Here is a 21006-nt window from a genome sequence, read left to right as displayed (position 1 = left end):
GGTTCTCGGCTTAAGTGGCAAGAGCTACAAAAGAAAAGGCTATAACATGTTGTTCTTTGGCTCAAGTCAGAAACTGAAATATAAACAACCAATGTAAACTGTGAACAGGTGGCCCAAATTTGTAATAACACATGTTTTCTGCGGAGAAAACAATATTTAAAATCGTTTTGTAATATTATTACAATTACGTTATCCTAGACTTCCACACTTGATTGGCGTGAAAACATTGGTATTAGAAATTGGTAAGTGTAATATTTTAGATGAAATAAACTTCAACTAACTTAGACATTAATCGCCACTTCAATGAATAATCAGCGCTACATTATTGAAAACGACAGCAAAACAGACACCTGACATTACGAAATCAACCTCATCGAAGTTAGCTAACGTCAACACATCATCACCGATGAGACAAAACAAAATCGAGCAACAAGAAGACTGGTAATCAAACAACTAAAGTTGCAGCAGTCGTCGCACAGAAGTGATCCAAAAATCAGGAAATTAGGCGGAAACCCGTTTAACGACCAAAAATATTTACTTTAGTGACCAAAAAGGGACCGAAAATAGTGACTTTAGTAACCAAAATTTGAAAAATTGTAACCAAAAGTATGATAAATTAAAAATAATATTAAAACCATAAAGTAAATAACGAATTTAGCGATAGCCTGCGGTTTTTTTTTATTTAATTTACTATGAATAATTTTCTCTTAGCTTTCTTTTCGATATCACTTTTCTTTCGTTTTTTGTTTCATCCTTTATCCCTAGATTTGCTATTCTTGTTTTTTATGTTAATTTTCACTTTTTGTCCGGCTTTTCAGTCTTTTGTATAAATCAGTAAAGACAAACGGCAAAGAACGGACATCATTCAATCCTTGAAAAAGGCTTAAATAAAAAGCCGAAACGTCGGAAAGAATTTAAAAATCTGTTCTGATTTCTACAAAAGACTGAAAAGCCGGACAAAAAGTAAAAATTAGCATCAAAAAGACACCAGTCGATAGAATACTTGTTTTCTTATTTATTCGGTTTTTATTAGGGTAAGGCACGGATTAATCAGGGGTCGCCTAATTCAATCAGTTGAACAGAAATGAACCTCAAATTCAGTATTTTGTTCATATTTTCAGAATCTTTTGATAAGAACATCATCTCGAATCACTTAACCATAGATGTAAATCATACAAACACAATTTTTTATATTTTCAACAAGAAATATGATAAATTCAAAATTCTTTTCAAAACACTTGCATTTTATCAGCTGATGAAGCGAATCGCCACTGCTGAAAAGGATCTCTACCTCGTTACTTTGAGCACTAATTACAGAATTTATAAAAGTAAAGTACTCAATTTTTACATACCATCTTGTCTCTTTGGTTTAAAACTTTTATAATAAACAGAAAAACATATTGTTGTAGACATGTGAGTGCTTGTGTCATTTGAAGTCATGCTCACATGCTTATAACAGTGATAATTTGGGACAAGTCAGTAAAATTCCGGACTGCTTAAGAAAGCACCTTGGTGATTAAAATGCTTTCGGGCTGCCTAAAATTAGTTCCAGCACCACAATTTTTAATATGAGAAATCAATAGTTCAGCTTAATAATAGTAAGTTTCAGTGGTAACAGCTTAAAGAATTGAAGTTAAAAAAAAGATTGGTATGCTCATGCTAATATCCCTCACTTAGTCAACCCATTACTTAAAATAAGGGTATAATAATCAGCGATACGAATAGACTGCTTAAAATAGGTTGCTTACCCTACTTACTTATATCGTTTGTTTCTCCAGTTGTTGAGTTAGTTGTTGAGTATAACGTAATTATGCCGTCTAACTCGTTTCGTGGCAGCAGATTTTCAGGATTTTTCAGAACTTTTACCGGTTTACACTATTATATGCAGTTTTAAAATCGATGAACAGGGAATGCGTGGGGACTCGGAATGCACGGTACTTTTGGAGGATCTGCCACAGGGTAAAGATTTGGTCCAGATTGACCCTTAATTGAGCCGACCTGATAACTTGATAACGAAACTATTGGCTATTGGCGACAGTCGATGGAAGATGACTTGGGAAAGCACTTTGTATGTGGCATTCAAGATAGTGATCGCTCGGTAGTACTCGTCTTTCCATTCCTCCAGTATTCGTTCCATTTCCATATACCAAATCTTAACAATCAATAGGACACTGCCTCTAGTTTCTGATAATAAATAACAGAAGTTGGCGCTAGTATTTCATCATGCGCCATGCATGAGAGTATGATTGAAACTATCAATATTTCCCTGTTGTATACAACAGATGTCGTTACTTTGTAACGCATATTGTACATTTCGGAAACAGCTCAATTTTGCGCGACAATAAATTTACTCAACGCAACAACAGTACTCTCTCATATCTCAGTTTCTTTTGTGTTTAACGCTAATCGCAATATAACGTTTCCCAGCTAACATTTTCGTACATATATCAAAGTAAAAAATGCGAAATACGTACCGATATCTATATCTTCAAAAAAAAAATCGTACTGGATGCACGAAACCAGCATATGCGTACTATTTTGGAGGCGATGTACGTACAGAAGATTATCGTAAACAATTCACATTCATAAGTATTTGTAGGGGAATGTCCCTGGTTATGAAATAGGTTTTGTTTTTTGGTCATAGCTTTTAATCGGATCATCCAATTTTAAATCTTTTTGAAGCATTGGAAAGTTTAAACATATACCTATCTTTTTGCCAAAAGAAGTATATGGTTTTTGTTTAAAACACAAAAGTTATAGCAAAATTTCAAAACATGTTTTTTTGTGGCTAAAAGAAAAGTGTCCCCGGTTGTGAAACACCTCGGGAAATCATTAGAAAAGAAAAGAAAAAATAGAAATATCGAAGGAAAATCAAAAAATAAAATCATTTATTCATGGAAAATATCGTTTAATCATTTAAATCTGAATCGCAATGAATACATGTAAAAAAGCAAGCAATCATATTGGCGCATAATCAATTGTAAAACACGCGAAAAAACTTTTTTGGGTGTTTTTTGAAACACTTTTCCTACAAAGCATCGTAAATATTGAAATTTGACCGCTGTTTGCTCAAAAGTTATATTACTATGAAACTTCAGTAGTTCTTTATGAACTCGAAGTCGTGATGCTGCTCACGGAGGACATGAAGCTTGGATCTAGGTTGCTGACGATAGCGACTGTCGACCTATTAGCAGGTAGTAACTCCAAATTGAGACGATAAACAAAACAAAAGGGTTAAAACACGATCCCGAAAGTTGTACACTACGATGCTGATGAAATTGCGATTGCGCGATGATGGACGACGGAATGTACGTCAAGACAGACTTTAAGCATATGAACCAATCGTAGTTCGCTAAGAAATAGTAGAAGTAGAAATACCCAGGAAATTTACGTGAACGAGTGTCTGAAAAACCGTCTGCTATCTGAACGATTGTTCCGTGCTGTTATGGCTGGATTTGGCGTTCTGCCATTACGACACAAAGACCATGAAGTGCTGAATACTTTTCCTGTATTTTATCCTAGTTAAACTTCAAAAGGGTAAAAACTAATTTTTCAAAATAATATATTCAATCAACTTATACGCATTTTTTGACCAAATTTTTAAACGTTCCATCCTTTTTTTCGAAATTACTAACCTTAATGATTGCTGACGTTTTTAGATATGGAATAGACACCTAAATGTCCGAAATATAGCATTAATGCATACTTATTTTGTTTACTGGATGCTATTAAACAACAATTTCCCTTTGGCTCTTTCGTGGCGCGCATGCTTGACCGACTTTATAGCTTCATTGATTAAGCACAAAAAAAACAAGCTATCCTTTAAATCGTCTCGCACTGAAAGCCGAACCAATATCAGGAACTGCAATAAAGTGGCTATCATGGAAGAACCGACCGAGAAACCAAAACACTGCACCACCGCGCCGTCCTTTGCTAAGGGCAAATTTCATGAGGTGCTCTGGCCCTGTCCGGTCCTTCCCGTGGCGATACGATGTTATGTTGTTATGTGCTCACTCGCTCGCTCGCTGCTGTCTCAAACCTATAGAAATGCCCTCGGAGAAACAGGTTTCGCAGACGACCGCCAGGCCAGAGATGCAATTTTTCTGTACCGCGCCGCCGACGTCTTTAATGTGCTGCATAATAAAAACAAACTATGCAACGAACGAACGCGACTGCGATTAAGAATAAGAAGGATGCGATTTGCCGGCGTTCGGTATTGTCGATCGATCTCGGATCTCGGGAAGAGAAATTCGAAGGAAGCCACGAAGCCGCGCAACGTCGACGTCAGCCCAGCCAATGTGAAAGGGTTCAGATCTTTCTTTCACTATTCGCCGCCTTCGAGCAAAGTGCTACCTCACGAATTCCTGCTGGTGCTTCATGTCATCGTCGTCGGCGTGTCCAATTTGTTTGGAAGCGCTAACTTTTGTGGTACGTCTCTGAATGACAGGGAGGTGGGCTTTTAATACGGCAGGAGGAAGCTATAGAAAATGCTGTTTGTAGTCCTTAAATATTTTTTTTAATCGAATTAGTCTTTTGAGATTTTTGCCAATGTTGTCTGTTTGCGATAATTTGAACTAAGGCCTTTTCAGTTCTAAAATTCGCTTCGTAAAAAAATTGAATATTAGATTATTTTCATCATTGCGGCAGGTTAGGTGAAGGCAAGATTTTTCCTCACAACATTTACAAAAAGAAAACGAAAATCGAGCGGCTCTTTGACACGTGACAACGGAGGTGTCTCTTTAATTTAAATAGGTAGGTATTATTCATTGCAAGCTGTGCCTTCTCACGTGAGCTAGACGTAATTTGCGTTGGCAGGACCGGCGTCTAGGCTGGCCATGGTCAGACATTGGGCGGTTGCCAATTATATTGTGATCGTGACATTCTTTTGTCGCAATTTTTCTTGTGTGACAGATTACCTAGCAGTTACGGCGGACTGCAAGTTTTGCATAAAGTCTAGCACGAACCAAAATGACATCGTAACAAAAGTTATGACGAGTCCTGAAAGTGTAAACATTGGCCAACCAACATATCATTACTTAATTGATTTTACTGTTGATGAATTAACTCCAAATTCTATGATAATTCGTAAATAGAAACTACCTAACATCTGATCTGACATCATTCAAAAGCGAAGTAAAGTCGAACCGAACATTTCCTAAGAGCTGGTAGAATCAATGCCCCAACGATTCAAAACCGTGTACGAGCCAAACAAGGGTTATTGTTAAACAACCGTGTCCATATTAAATAGTACATGTAAGAAAGTGTTCAAGTTTTTGTTTCTTTAATTATTGGGTTACTTCTGATGGACATGCGTAAGGACACCCATAATAAGAGCGCATTGAAACTCAAATTGTTATTGACTTTCAGCTCTTCTTCTTATCATTCTGATAATTTGTTTAGTTTGCTGCCCGGTTGCTCATTTGCTTCCAGAGAGTGAAGTTGTACTAGGGTAGGGAACCTATTTTAAGCAGTCTAACCGAATCACTGATTGTTTTACCCAACCTCGTCATAAGCGATTACCCTAGTTCAATTGGATCTATGAAACTTATTCCTAAAATGTAGCAAGTCAGCGAGTACTATTACGCTCACTTACTTTTCCATTCAGTTCAGTTTCTTACCATAGATAATGAAAGGACTGCCGGAGTTTTAGTTATTGCAAGGAGTACGAATTAGTCGCACATAATTATCAGAAATTGCAGATTCAACAAACCTACAACAAGTGCTAAAAAATATACAATGTTTTAAAAGTTCTGTATGTATTGTAAACCTCAGTTCTTTACAAATCAAACCATTTACTGAAGTCATTCAAAATATTCAACAGCAGTAGGGCGGCAACAACGAATGCATTGGAGAAAATGTCTTTTGAATAAAAAATAAACAATCAAACTTCGATAAACCTATTTCTGCAAAATTATAGTTTAATGGAAAATGATGACGATAAAAAGTGAATAAAACTTGTGAATTAGCCTTTGATAAAGCATCAACAAGCTTGAACTAAAGTTATTGATACTGATTTCCATGGAACAAGGAACTAAGTTTTAAATTATAGTCGTTATTCGAGCTAAGAATAATCCACAATTTTATGAAGGCGAAAGGTTTTCCATGCTTCGGTTTCATCTTAAGAGCCTTTCTAAATAATTAAATCGGACCAATAATGGTGTCCCTCATAGAAAGAAATGGCGATACTCGCTATCACCCTAATATATTCCTGTGAATCATACCCAAAAAAATACATATCTCCTTTGTGTCCGAGGTGCTCGTTAGCCTGTGTTACCAAAGCGAAAATTATTTTCTTGATGTTCTTTTAAAAGCCCGTAATTTGTGGAATGAGAAAATTACAGCCGTCAAATGGCAAAAGGTTTGCCCTGCTATGCCGTCCCGCAATCGGTTTTGATATGCGTTTTTATCCTCCATTGATCGCGCCGCGGTTTGCGGAAAACCGGTTTATTTGAACTTCTTTGATTTTATTAGAAACCGAAGATTATACTCAGTACGGAAAGAATAACATTCGTACCTTATTCGATTAGCTATATATATAACATTATTGAAAAAAGTATTTTGATCTGCAACACATTTACATGTATACAATAGTGCAAAAAACTACTGGCCGGTAATGTGCGTGCTGTTAATCAGAACTTTTTTAGCCATAATCGACGGCTGAAGGTTTTGGAGCGTCTTAGTAGAATACGAAGCCTGAAATTAAATAGAAAAGAAAACTTTCGAGTTCAAAAACAGACACTCATGAAGCTTGCAAATCGTAGGCGAAATATGTATCTGTCGCGAAGAAATATGCATAGTAGAATTTAATTGGATAAGTTTTCTTTTCTATTTAATTTCAGACAGAATAGATGAACAAAATACAACGCTATTGGAAAATTTTCACAGTTAAAGGATAAAATGTCAGCAAACAAAAAAATATTTTTGAAATTTCTCAAGAGTCTCTTCGAGTTTTTTGAAAGTTTTCCATTACATTAAGCATGACACTAAAACGACACAAAACGATGCACACTGTAACTGCAGTATTAAGCATACTTTATATGTGCAAACCCCGAGTCAATTCGCGATTCTCGTTATCGAGAATAAATATTTGGCATGAGTCAAAAAACATGATGTTAAAACTCATATGCCCTCTTAAACGTCTTTAAAGATTTGACACTACTTTATCGACAGAATTTAGGGCCAGCTGTTTCCCTTCTCTTTTTCCTTTGTTCGTTTCCTATTTCCGTCTTTTCTAACTCTCTATCTGCTTGTTTTTCATCTCAGTCTGTTTCGTTTTTCCTCTTTTAGATGCTCCGTTATTTTTTCTTTTCTGTCACGTTACTTCTGTTTTTGGTTCCCTTTATTGGCATTGCCTTCCTGTTTCCTTATTTATCTCCCATTTTTTTCATATTTATTTCTCTAGTAAGAATTATCTCTATTTGGCCCTTTTCCCTGTTTTTCTTTTCTTACTTTTCTCTCCGATTTATCCTGCACATTTTCATTTTGTTCCATTTTTCTCCTTTTTTATCCTATTCGACCTCTCTTCCCACTTTCCTCGTTTCCCCCTCTCGCTATTCTCCCTCTCTTTTTTAGTTTCTCCTGTTTCTTGTTCAGTGTTCCCTTTCTTGTCTCGTTTTATTTCTTTTCCTTACTGTTTTCTCATATTTTAGTCAGTTTTTTTCTATTTCTGTTCCGTCCCCGCTATTATTCTCGTTTTATTCCATTTTCTCACCCGTTTTTCCTTTTTCCTTCCGCTGTTTCTTCTTTCTCTTTTTTCCTGTTCCGTTTTTGCCCTTTTCAGTTCTAATTTTCCTCTTTTCTATTCCATTTTTCGTCTTCCGTGTTTTTCAGGCCCGTTTTTCTTCTTTTACAGGCATCAGGTTTTCTATCCTTCCTTCTATCGTTTACTCCTTTTCTATTATTTTGTTTTCGTCTGCTGTTCCGTTCTTCCTCTTATTATGTCGTACTTTTCCTCATTTTCTGTCACGTTCCATTTATCGCTTTATCCCGTCCGCCTTCCGTTTTCATTTTTTCTCTTCATTTTCCTCGTTTTCTGTTCTCGTACCTCAATTTTCCTGCTCCTGTAAAAAGCCATGGGCTTATACCGTTTTTAGACATTACCCTTCTTTATCGACAGACTTCGCAGCTGGCTGTTAGAGTACAGGAAAATTTCGGGGCCAGTGTAACGATCCTACTGACTCTGTCTAGAAAGCATCGCCTAGGCGAGATTCGAACATACGATGGTTGGCTTGTTAGACTAGCACCGTACCTCAAAGCTAACCGGGCGTTTCCTGCTCCTGTATTTTCACCTTTTCTTTCTCTCTTATTTTATTCTCCTTTTTTTCCTATTTTTTCGTTGTTTTCTCCTTTTCTGTCCAGTTTGTCTTCATTTTCTTTCTCATTTTCCGCATTTTCTTTACCCTTTTTCCTTTTTTCTCTCATTTCTCTTCTTTTCTCTTCCGTTCACCCTTTTTTCTGTCCAGTCTACTCTTTTTTCTCTCGTTTTCTTCTTTTCCATTTTTTTCTCTTTTTATGCCTCGTTTTCCCCTTCCATTGTGTCACGATTTTTTTCTTTTTCTTTCCAGTTTATGTAATTTTCTCTGTTGCGTTATTCCACTTTTTCTATCCCGTTTGTACAGTTTTTTGTCACGTTTTCTTCCGCACTCTTTTTCGTTTTTTAAAGTAGGACTACATCTTTGTTTACTATACCGGGTTGCACTTTGTGAACACAACTATAGAAGTGTAACATTTGAAAGAAAGATTTCAAATGCTAATGGCTACTATGTTACTCAACGAAATATAACGGTTAATATGTCATTGGATAAATAAAATGCCCAGCAATTTTATAGTAGCATATTTATAACAATCTTTTATACGCTCATCAGAGAAAATTAACGAAAAGTTTCAAGGTCAAATTTCCCCATATATTTTGTTCATGATTTCGTTGCTTCACAGGCAGGGTCGGAAGTTAAACACCATCTGTTTAGTGTCGTTTCCTTTTACTAAAAATGTAAAAATGCCCCCTTCCCCCGTTTAAGCTTGCACCAATTTGATATCTGTGCTTGGGAAGTACGCCAGAGGGCAAAACTACAAACCTCTTCGTCAACCGATTTTATTGTTTGAACATTTAGCCTAATCTAATTTGATGTCCTGAAAGGAAACAATATTGTTAAAGTATAAAACCCCCCTCTTCTTCAACCGATTTCATCTTTAAACATTGAATCTAATCCAATTTAATGTCCTGAAAGGGAAATGTCAGCGAAAAGTGAACGGTCATCCTTTCCTTTTGCCAGATTGCATCCATATACTGCCAGAATTTGTTCGGAACTGTTGTCTTGCACGGAAACAGAGTTAATTCTTAAGAATAATTCTTTGGTGGCAAAATAGTTGCCACTGCGAAAATTTTTTATTTTGCTTCTATAATTACAGGTCGTACTCGATTATCCGGGTGAAAATCTAATCTAATCTAATCTCACACTAACGCAGCCAATTCTTGAAGGCATCCTGGAAAATGACGATTACTTGAATCAATCATTTTTCTTGTCAACGGCATACTCGATTATCCGGGTGAAAAGAAAAAAAATTCAATGGCAAACACATTTTTAACGTAAACACATTCCAAAAAACCCGAATTAATCCACCTAGCGGCGTGATCTGGCCTTTCTGCTAGATCTTTTTTTATTTCTTAGTATCTGAATATGTATCTATATAATTCAGTTACCCATATTTTTAAACTTCAATTTGCTGCGAGCAACTATTGTATTTTCCTTACTAGACTCGACTAGACTAGAGAATGAATATATGTAGTAAATCAATAAACCGAGCTGAAATGAAAGGAATACTGCAAAAGTAGCGCCACAAACATTTCCGATTGCGGGTAACAGTAAGAGAAGAAAATTACGATTGAAATGTTACAGAGCACTTCCTGCTTAAAACACTGGAAAAGAGCCATTTTTGTTTCGACTATTTTTAATTGAAATGAAATTTTGCTAATGTGTTGGATACCACGCAAGGAATTATTTTCCATGAAACTTAATTTTTTCGTCAAGTGTAACTGCTCAAAAGGGCGTATTTAGAAAACAAGGGTAATATTTAAAAACAAAACAGATCTCAAAAACTACTTATTTGTTCAAAATGACGTTTCCTTTGCCGGAAATTAAGTGCATGTTCAATAAAAAATTACACTGACAGAAAAAACTCCAAGATTTCATGGAAAATCATAATGAAGATCATAAAATGTGAATTATTTCAAAACATGTCCCCTCAGTTTCTTGGACACTCCTTTGAATTTAAAAAAAAATCTTTAAAATTTGACAAATTTTTCGAAAATACCCAAATTTTACTTTCTTTCAATAAAACTCTAACAAAATTAAATTCTACGTATAATTTTGAACAAAATATGTCAAATAAACTTTTTTCTTAGGGGTAGCGGTTCTCAAGTTATTGTTAATTCAAATTAATGTTCTAAAAACCTAAAAATTATGTTCTAGGGTAATTCTACACGAGGTAACCGAGAACCATGTAATTGACTTTTACAAATTTAAAGCAAATTTCGTCAGACTATTAGTTTAAGGTCAAAAAGCAAAAACCCAAAATTGGCACCGGTTGGTCCTCCCCACGGTAGATGGGAGCACCTCCTTTTTACAGAAAAGAAGTTTTTGTTAACCCCTTTTATTTTCTTTTGCTTGTATCTCCGGAAATATTTGGTTTAAGAAATAATCATCTCCACATTTCCAAAGAAAGTTGAACAAGAAATCCTAAGAGATATTATTTTTTTTAACGGCAGTGCTACCAAATACTTTTCAATTCGATTTGAAAACAAAATTTCTTTTCGATAGCTCTCCATGAGATTTTAGAGTATAATTTAAACTATCTTTAAAAAAATATGAGACAAATCTGAGGGAATGTTTTGAGATAATTCTTATTTTATGATTTTTGTCATGGTTTTTCATGAAATTAATATTCAAATATAATATTGTAAAATTTTGCTCGGCAGAGACGGTACTGTTAAATGAATCAAAATTGAGTCAAAGTGATCGAACCATACCTGCGTGTAGATAGAGTTTAGTGCCCAGTGCCCACCTTCCCACACTACCTTCGGGCATGCCAGAGTCTATTACATACAAAATCCGTGCTTTAAAAATTTTAATTTGCTTTGCTTTTTTTAATAGTTAGCAACACTTAAGAAGTGAGTGAATGCATCACTGATCAAGCAATGAAACATTAACTTGTCGAATATCGATATTTTCCGCAATTATAACGTCTACTAGATTTCATTTACTTATCTTATCTTATCTTATTAATGCCATCACAGCCACAATAAAGGAATCCTGGAAATAATTTTAATTATTTCTAATCATAGAAATATTTCAAATTATTTTCTTGTCTGTATTGACATTTGCGAAACATCCGAAATATTTCGCAAATGTTAAATCGGCCAGGCCAACTGTGAAGTAGTATTGACGCAGAGATGATTCAGTGTAATGAATCTTGTGTGAATAAGTTATTCATACATAAATACATTTCGGAATCTACAGGGGAAGAAGAAACGGGGACGTCTCGTACCAACCGCTTCTGACTAGTAATTAAATTGATTAAGTTTTGATTTTCGTTGGGAGTATTTAGCTAGTAAAGGTTAAAAAATACCCCGGACCATCGGGAAGGGACAAGTACATTTACTTACTTGCCCTTGGTAAAAACCTAGGTTATAGTGCCTTTGGTCGCTCATAACGTCTACTAGATTTCATTTACGTAACAAAAGTTGTACTTACTTTCGAACCCACGATCACCCGAATAGCAATGCGAACACTGGAAGCTTACAGCCACGAAGGCCCCCCACTTACTCGAATGGCACACACTGCATATATGCTGCATTTATCAGCGATACACAACGGAGCCGCCGGGTATTTCACTGCGCTAACAGGAAACAATGCGTACACGTGCCTCCGCAAGCGAGAGCACAGCGATCGAATCGAGAACTCGTGTGATAAGCAGCGGACTGCCATCGTTACATGGATGTAACTACCAGCTGAAATCAGCAGCCGGAAGTAAATAAACATTTCACTATGCAATTTATTCACAATCCTGAAAAAAAACAAAGTTTGGTTAATGAATATGACTAAAGGTGTTAAATAGGTGAATTTCCTACTACCAGGTCTACCTAACTGAAAGGAAAATTTCTTTCAAAGACACGTTTAAACAGTTAGCAAATGGAAGTGGAGTAAATCTTGCAAAAGTTATGAATATGAAATCACAATTAGATGAAACGATATTTTTGTTCAACTGTCACAACAGTAATTATCTCATCGATTCAATGTCATTATTCAGGCAAACTGAGTCTAAAAAGAAAATGTTTCATTTTATTACTGTAAGCGGCAGATAAGTAGGTACTCGTTCATTTGTTTTCTGCAACGGTTTCGATCATCGGCTAGGTACGAGAAACATGATCTGAAGCAAACGGCAATTGTCAATGGGCGTAGTTTATAGCAGTACACACGTAAACATCTTATGAATGGAATCGGTTGACGTGAGCGAGGCTTGTGTTTATTCGTTTCTGTTGACCGGTTTTCTACGACAAAAAATGGATGTCTACATCCTTTTGCGGAACTGTTATAAACACGGGTGATGTCAGTAGCAACGATTCGATTTGTCTACTACTGAATTTCAGAAATTATTCCACCCATGAATTCCTTATATTGCTAGTTTAATTTAAATAAATCATAAAAAAAAGAAGCGGTCGAAGCAAAACCATATTACATCTGCTGCTGTGATATGAGTAATTACAAAAGCAAGGCCCGGCTGCAGTTTGATTAAATCTCTAAAACAACGTAAAGATACGCCTGCACTTTCCGGTTTCGTTTCCGAAGACGTTTTATTCTAGTTTCAGAGGAGCGATAAAACAAACCCAACTAGGTCACAGATGATGAATCGAATGAATAAACAAACCAACCGGTGTTCGTGTGTTATAATTTGCGAATAGAATTTAGCAATGCTCTGAAATGGTAATTTTGAATATTGTTTTCCAAATACGGAAAAGTGTTTGTCTTACGAAATTCTATGTTATATGTTTCTATGTTTTTTATGTTATAGATAAGAAACTGCTAGTGTAGTAGAAGCCTTCTATATTTAAAAAAAATTTTGACAATAATTGAAATTATATATTAAAATGTGATGTAAGAACAACTAATATGCCACAGGAAACAGATCAAAACATGTACAACTGATATTGAGGTCTATTCTAAAACATTATTCGTTTAGATACGACTAACAGATTTTGCAATATATTTTAAATATAATGAAAACTTTGTGATGTATTATCAATTAGATACTCTCACATGTAGAAGCATCGGAATAATCCAAAAATTAACCATTTTATCATTGATTCCAAATCCGAGATATTTTTCTCTTATTTCCGAGAGCACATGTATGAAATGCAACAGCATAAATCACTCATGTCATGCTGATTTAACTCGAGCAGCGTAAAAGCAAATCGAACATCCATAGTACAATTTTTGGCTGGCGAATATCGATAAAATTACCAAATAAATTTTACTACACCGAATGCACTGTCTAGGAAGGTCCATTTCGTTCGTTTTTGCGCTCTCCGGACTCAAATGTGGTTAAACGCATGCGACCGACGGCGGTCCGGCGCATTATTTCGAGCGGTGTCGTAACATGATCATTCGACCAGGAAGCACACCTTTTCCAGAATAAACATCACTGCCGCTGACGGTTGCTACACTGATTGAGCACTCGAATTAGGTCAAACAAATGTTTCCGAACTGTTGCTGTTGCTAACCGCTACTAACAACCGTTCGCATACCGTACGATCAAACGAACTTCCAACTTCCTTCCAAGCCAGAGAAGAAAAAAACGTTGCACGGTGCGTGTTGTTAATGATCGATATTTTTATTTCTCAACTTCGCAGGTTTGCGACCGGACAGCATGTGACTGCAAAGGGCTAAAGGGAGCACCCGGACAGATGGGTGCACATGGCGTTCCGGGTGCAGCCGGTCTTCCCGGCGAAATAGGATATGATGGCCCACCGGGATATCCTGGAGATCGAGGTGATAGGGGAGAAATTGGATCCATGGGTGAGAAAGGTTATAGAGTGAGTATATGATAGGGATAACTTATTATGGATTCCGATTTCTAATCAAAGCTCATCATTATAGGGTGACACAGGCGAACGGGGTCAGGTGGGATATCCAGGAATTTCGGTATGTAATTTTTGAATCTTTATTTGAGAAAAAGAAATTTTGAAATCGATGAATCTTGCAGGGTTTACCGGGAGACGATGGACCTCGTGGTCCCAGAGGTATTGACGGATGTAATGGAACGGATGGTGCGATGGGTATTCCCGGTATACCGGGTTGGCCAGGCGACAGAGGACAACCTGGCCTGCAAGGGCCACTCGGGTACCGTGGTGATTCAGGAGAAGGAGGTATAAATTCAAAAGGAACTAAAGGTGGTATGGGAGAAACAGGTCTTCCTGGATTAAGCGGAGCTCCAGGATTTAAAGGTAATCGAGGACTTCCAGGATACGATGGTATGACTGGATTGGATGGCTTTGAGGGTTTGAAAGGAGAACTTGGTGATCAAGGAGATCCTTATAGTGAAAACTGTCCAGGAGAGCCCGGTGAAGCAGGAGAGCCGAATTATTATTTTACTGGTAAAAATTCCACAGTGAGTAAAGGTCTACAAGGGCCCAAAGGGGATCGTGGAATGGACGGCATACCTGGATTCCACGGTAGAAAAGGAGATGCTGGGTCCTACGGAGAACGTGGCCTGAAGGGTTTCAAAGGAGAAGAAGGAAACGTCGGCGATCGAGGCAAGCAAGGCAAGGACGGTCCTCCTGGTCCAAATGGCGAAAAAGGAGAAAAGGGTGCACCTGGTTTTGCTGGCTTGGATGGAGAAACAGGCGAGAAGGGTGAACCTGGAGATAATGGCATTCCTGGTGTTCCTGGAATTCAAGGTATTCGTGGACCTCCCGGTCTTTACGATCCCAATTTGGCCCCGATTATAATTGGACCAGTAGGGCCGCAAGGTGATGTGGGCCCACCAGGAAATCAAGGTCTTGGAGGAATACCAGGAAATCCAGGAAAAAGAGGTTTAATGGGATTACAGGGATCTCCTGGAGATCCTGGAACTGATGGTGCGATAGGTAGAAAGGGAACAACTATTGGAGGACAGCGCGGTGATGACGGTGAAAGTGGTCCAAGAGGTCCTATAGGATCTAGAGGTATCCAGGGTCCGGCTGGATTGCACGGCCAAAAAGGGTATCCCGGAAGAAATATTACTGGCCATAAAGGAGAATCAGGTTTACCCGGTTTAAACGGAGAGTTTGGCGATAAGGGCGAACAAGGAGAAATCGGCGAAATTGGCGATAAAGGTTATCCGGGAATTGGATATAACATTACTGGCCCCCCTGGTCCAGACGGTATTCCAGGACTTCCAGGACCTCTTGGTGACATGGGATGGAACGCATATAGCGGAGTAAAAGGAGATAAAGGATTCAGGGGCGAAGACTGTGGAGTTTGTGCACCCGGCCCGAATGGACTTAAAGGAGAAGCTGGTGATATTGGACGGCCAGGTTGGAATGGTGTTGACGGAAATCGAGGTCTACCGGGTCCTAGAGGTTTAAAAGGTCAATCTGGTAAAGCCGGACTACAGGGAATTCAAGGATTGAAAGGTACGTTCCGTTATGTTTAATTTTATTTTAAGATACTATCTAAGCAAACACTGCACACGCATCGCAGGTATTTCGGGAGAAGACGGTGAACCAGGCCGACCGGGAGCAAAAGGAGCGAAAGGATTGGAAATATATGAAGGTAGTCAAGTTAGTAATCCTGGCGACAAGGGTGATATAGGTTATCGAGGCCCTCAGGGCCTGCAGGGAGAAAATGGTTTCTTCGGCGCTCCTGGCGAAGTTGGAAATCTTGGCGAAGCTGGTCCGTTCGGAGATGATGGAAATCCTGGATACAGAGGACGAGATGGTGAACCAGGTAGGCCGGGTCGGGATGGAGCACATGGTCGCAATGCAGTCTTTAATTCGTACACAATGTGGTCATTGAGTGGAACATCAGGAGCCCCCGGTGACAAGTAAGCATGAATATATTTGATCAAGGAAAGAGTAAAAATAAAACTTATCTCCACAGTGGTTACAAAGGTGAACGAGGCGATCAAGGTGATCGAGGTGAACCGGGTGCGATTGCTGAAATGGACTACAAGATTATAGGAGACCGAGGCCCTAGAGGAGAATTCGGTGATGAAGGACCACGCGGCGAGAAAGGTTATCGAGGGGAAGTTGGAGACGAAGGTTTCAAAGGTCCAGATGGAGCACCTGGACCGCCCGGATTCAGTATTGAAGGCCCCGTAGGATATAAAGGCTATTTCGGCATGATCGGGGATCATGGATTACAAGGGGAAGAAGGTTTTCCTGGTGTACATGGAATTGATGGACCACCTGGGCTACATGGTTTGAAGGGTTCGCGTGGTGATCCTGGACGTGCAGTTCTGTTTGGTGAAATGGGTGAAGAAGGTGAGGCAGGATATTTCGGAGAGTTTGGAGATAAAGGATTCAGAGGTCCAGAAGGCTACCGAGGACAACCTGGTCTAGTTGGACCGAAAGGTGAAAAGGGAGATGATGGTATGATGGGACGAATCGGCCTTCCCGGTAACAAAGGTATGGTTGGAGATATAATTTATGGTGTTCGAGGGGCACCTGGTGCTCCTGGAAAATCTGGTATTACTGCTCCGTACGGAGATAAAGGTGAACGTGGAGAACCTGGCTTCGAAGGTCCACAAGGCCCGAAAGGAGAAATCGGTGACACTGGACGGGACGGTTTTCCCGGACTTTCTGGAGACGATGGCGAACCTGGTGAAGCTGGTCTACAAGGCAGTCATGGGTACATGGGTGAAGAAGGTTATCAAGGTGAACGTGGAGAATCAGGAGACCAAGGTAATATCGGCCTAACGGGACGACGCGGATACCCAGGGTTGAGAGGTGAAAAAGGCGAACAAGGTGACATTGGCGACTTCGGATATCCCGGAAAGGTTGGTTGGAATGGAACAAAAGGAGAGCGTGGTGACGTAGGTTTCCCAGGCGCACCTGGTTTGAAAGGTTTTGCTTCCTTTAGTGGACATAAAGGCGAGGTTGGTGTGTATGGTTTGCATGGACCACCCGGGTTAGATGGCATGGTTGGATTACCAGGTTCAAAAGGCGAAGAAGGAGATGCTGGTATCGTGATCGATGGTTACCCAGGAGTCAAAGGGCCTAAAGGTGCTCCTGGGTTTAACGGACTCCCTGGTCGACCCGGTTTTAAAGGTGAACGTGGTGACGAAGGAACATTAGGATCAAAAGGTATTCAGGGAGACAAAGGCAGGGATGGTTATCCAGGTATTCCCGGTAGACGAGGCAAAGACGGTGCACGAGGATTGATGGGACTTCGAGGATTATCTGGCAGTAAAGGTGAGCAAGGTGAGGAGGGAGAAGAAGGTTTCTACGGATATGTTGGAGAAAAGGGTGAACGAGGGGATATTGGACGTATAGGGTTATCTGGGCTTCAAGGTATATCTGGAGAGAAGGGATTCCCTGGTTTACCAGGCGAGTTGATATTCAAACCACCGCAGAAAGGAGATTGGGGAGAACCTGGTTTCCAAGGCCTAGAGGGAATGCCTGGATTACCTGGCTTAAAAGGACGTCCCGGTTACCCAGGAGAAAAAGGAGATCTAGGACCACGAGGAGAGCCTGGTTTCTCCGGAAGAAATGGCTTAGACGGACTGAAAGGTCAACGTGGAGAACCTGGCTACCAAGGCCCACGTGGTACACTTGTTACTCGGCCAGAGCCAGGTGACGAAGGAGAACCTGGTTATGATGGTTTTCCGGGCCGTCCAGGAGTAAGCGGGAATAAAGGAGCTCCCGGCGACTATGGTGATGATGGCCAGTTAGGACCGCGTGGAATGGTTGGAATGGTTAGTGGTGCGTTTAAAGGAATCAAAGGCGAAGTTGGATTTGAAGGTGCACCAGGGCTAGATGGATTGCCTGGATTGTCCGGGCTTCAAGGTCCTATGGGTTCGTTTGGCGATAAGGGACTCCCTGGCAGTATTGGATTCTCAATACGCGGCATTAAAGGAGAAGTTGGAATGGATGGATTGATTGGTTTAGATGGAATGCCAGGACCGCTAGGTTTTCCAGGAGAAATAGGGCCAGTCGGTCGCCCGGGATCTCGAGGATTGACAGGATTAAAAGGTGAAATTGGTGAAGCGGGCGAAGAGGGTTATTTTGGACGTCTTGGGTTGAAAGGAGTGAAAGGCGAACGGGGAGACCCTATCCAGTTGGATAATTGGAGACCGAACCAGCCGGGCGAACGAGGTGTACAAGGAAATAAAGGAGCTGTAGGTGACGAAGGTGACATGGGATTGCCAGGTTATCCAGGTCTGCTAGGAATGAAGGGTGAGAGAGGGTTACCAGGACTTCAAGGAGAAGAAGGACAAATGGGTTTCAAGGGTGAGATTGGATTCCAAGGAGCTCCGGGACGTGATGGGCTGGACGGGTATCCAGGAATTCGGGGAGCGATCGGTGATCCAGCACCACCACCTCCACCTGCTAAAAGTCGGGGTTTCATATTTACGAAGCATTCCCAGACTGTGCACATTCCAGAATGCCCCTTGAATACAGTTAAACTGTGGGATGGATACTCTCTAGTGAGTGTTATCGGAAGTAGTAGGACAGTTGGGCAGGATCTGGGAAGTGCAGGCTCTTGCCTACGAAAATTCAGTACAATGCCTTATCTGTTTTGCGATATAAACAACGTTTGCAATTATGCAGCGAATAACGATGACAGCGTTTGGTTAGCGTCTCCGGAGCCCATGCCAATGTCTATGGCACCGATGAAGGCACGTGAAGTGGAGAAGTACATTTCCAGATGTTCCGTTTGCGAAACATCGACACGTATCATAGCCATTCACAGTCAAACGATGTCGATTCCAGATTGTCCTGGTGGTTGGGAAGAATTATGGATCGGATACAGTTACGTGATGGTAAGTATGTAAATTATGTTGAGAGAAAATTATGTTTTGATTGTGTTCTCATTGTAGCATACAACGGATAACAGCGGCGGATTTGGTATGGACTTGATTTCACCGGGATCTTGCTTGGAAGAATTCCGTGCACAACCTGTTATCGAGTGTCATGGTCATGGCACATGTAACTTCTACGATGGCATCACATCCTTTTGGTTGACTATCATTGAGGACGGTGAAGAATTCTACAAACCCGAGCAACAGACGCTTAAAGCTGATCACACCAGCAAGATTAGCAGGTCAGTGAATAAACATCCAACCCCATCGATAACTTCTGAAACTGACGTGATTTTTTCCAATTGTAGATGCATAGTCTGTCGCCGTAAGGCTGGATTCCTGAGAGCACTTTCGGATGGAGCGGTCAGTGCTTCGGCTCTTCGACGGCCTAACATTGCAACCGTTCAGAAACCGTACTATCCACCGCCGCCGCCGCAACCGCCGCGAAGACGAACTCGGCCTGGCGGACGACCACGAAACCGTCAATATAGAAATTAGATAACATAATAAATAACCGTGACGTTTCATTCTTTGCATGATTGTAACTAAATGTGCTGCCAATATAGACAAAAATTTGATTCTACGAAATCTATGCCCAGTTTTTAGTAAAGTCAGCCAGGCATTTTTGGAGACGGCGCTAGCTGAATAATTTGCCGTGTATTAAATACGAATAACCAGTACGTCTGAAGTCTAGTTTCTAAGAAAACACCAAAAATCAAGGGAAAATAGTACGTTTTCACAAAGTATGTGTATACCAGTGTAAGCTATTGACGAGTAAAGTTAATATTTTTTATAACTGCCGAAAATGTAATTTAATGTAAAAAGCCATTCTCGATTTGTATCTGCCTTCTACTTATTTCAGTAGTGCTCGTTTCAAAGCTAGTTACTAAAATTGTAAATGTAAAAAAAAGTTCAATAAATTTTAAGACGAACGATTTCTGTGCCTATTATTAATCGTTAACCCGGTAGCCCACGGTTTTCCAGTTCAATACTTTTAGGTGTGTCTTTCAACTCTCTCTTGAACAGAAAAGCACGATAAAAGTTACTAATCTGATTTGGAAATTTTTTCATTGGAATGAAAAAACATTGTATTGATTAGAACTAGACCATATTCGAAAATGTTTGGCACAAAGGGTTTGGCAAAGGGAAAAATAGGCTCGACTTCCAGCCTGAGCGTCGTTGAATCTCCTCACAATATTGTTATATCTAGAGCATATTCCTATCATGTGTTTGGGCTTTGACTCATTGATTTGTAACCCAATCCTGCTAGCCGTCCCAAGGTTTCTAGTATTCATGTCAAGGTCGTGTGCTACTTTTGCCAAAAATCGCTTCTCTCGTTATAACACCCGCTTGCCGGATCACACTTTCAGTAGCAATGTTAAATAACGTACAGAACAGTCTATTTCCTTGCCACAAACCTCTGCGCGATTCGAAAGAACTCGAGAATGCTTCCGAAAGACGCACGTAGAACATCACTCACTCCAGCGTAGCTTTGTTCAGCTGCGTCAGTTAATTCAGACAACCGTTCTCATGCAATATCTGTCATAGTTGTACGCCCTCGACTGCATCGTATGCTGCCCTGATGTGTGGGCATGTTGTACTTTTGACATTTCAGGAGGATATGTCGGAGTGTGCAAATTTGATCCGTACTAGTATGGGCCCCCATAAAGCTCCTGCTGTTCCTCCTGTTGCTGGTGATTCTTTGCCATATTTGTAAAGTTCAACAGGAAGTCGGTCCTTTCCGACGGCTCTGTTAGCTTTCAGCTTTCCGATTTCTCGCCGGATCTCTTCGAGCTCAAGAACCGAAAGGCTGTTATCGTTATGTTTGTAGGCACTCCTAGGTTATCTTCGAGCCCCCTCAACGTTATATCTCCCATTGAGTCCATCGATCAAATTTTTCCTCATAGCAATACTTAGATCAGGGCCGGCGCTAGCCAGTTTGTCGCT

General features: G+C 39.8%; 1 protein-coding gene across 1 annotated transcript in view; it reads left to right on the top strand.

Moving 5' to 3' along the window:
• Positions 1–19983, top strand: part of LOC128741754 (collagen alpha-1(IV) chain) — a 67495-nt gene extending 47512 nt beyond the window's left edge. Inside the window, exons 2-8 of the mRNA XM_053837769.1 lie at positions 13907–14089; positions 14154–14198; positions 14260–15670; positions 15738–16080; positions 16137–19020; positions 19078–19301; positions 19368–19983. Of these exons, the coding sequence (XP_053693744.1) occupies positions 13907–14089; positions 14154–14198; positions 14260–15670; positions 15738–16080; positions 16137–19020; positions 19078–19301; positions 19368–19557 (5280 nt within the window). The 3' untranslated portion in view covers positions 19558–19983. The remainder of the gene's footprint in view (positions 1–13906; positions 14090–14153; positions 14199–14259; positions 15671–15737; positions 16081–16136; positions 19021–19077; positions 19302–19367) is intronic.
• Positions 19984–21006: the final 1023 nt, after the last annotated feature.

Source organism: Sabethes cyaneus, chromosome 3 (genome assembly GCF_943734655.1).
Source record: "Sabethes cyaneus chromosome 3, idSabCyanKW18_F2, whole genome shotgun sequence".
NCBI classification, from domain to species: Eukaryota; Metazoa; Arthropoda; class Insecta; order Diptera; family Culicidae; genus Sabethes; species Sabethes cyaneus.
This window is presented reverse-complemented; position numbering and strand designations above follow the sequence as displayed.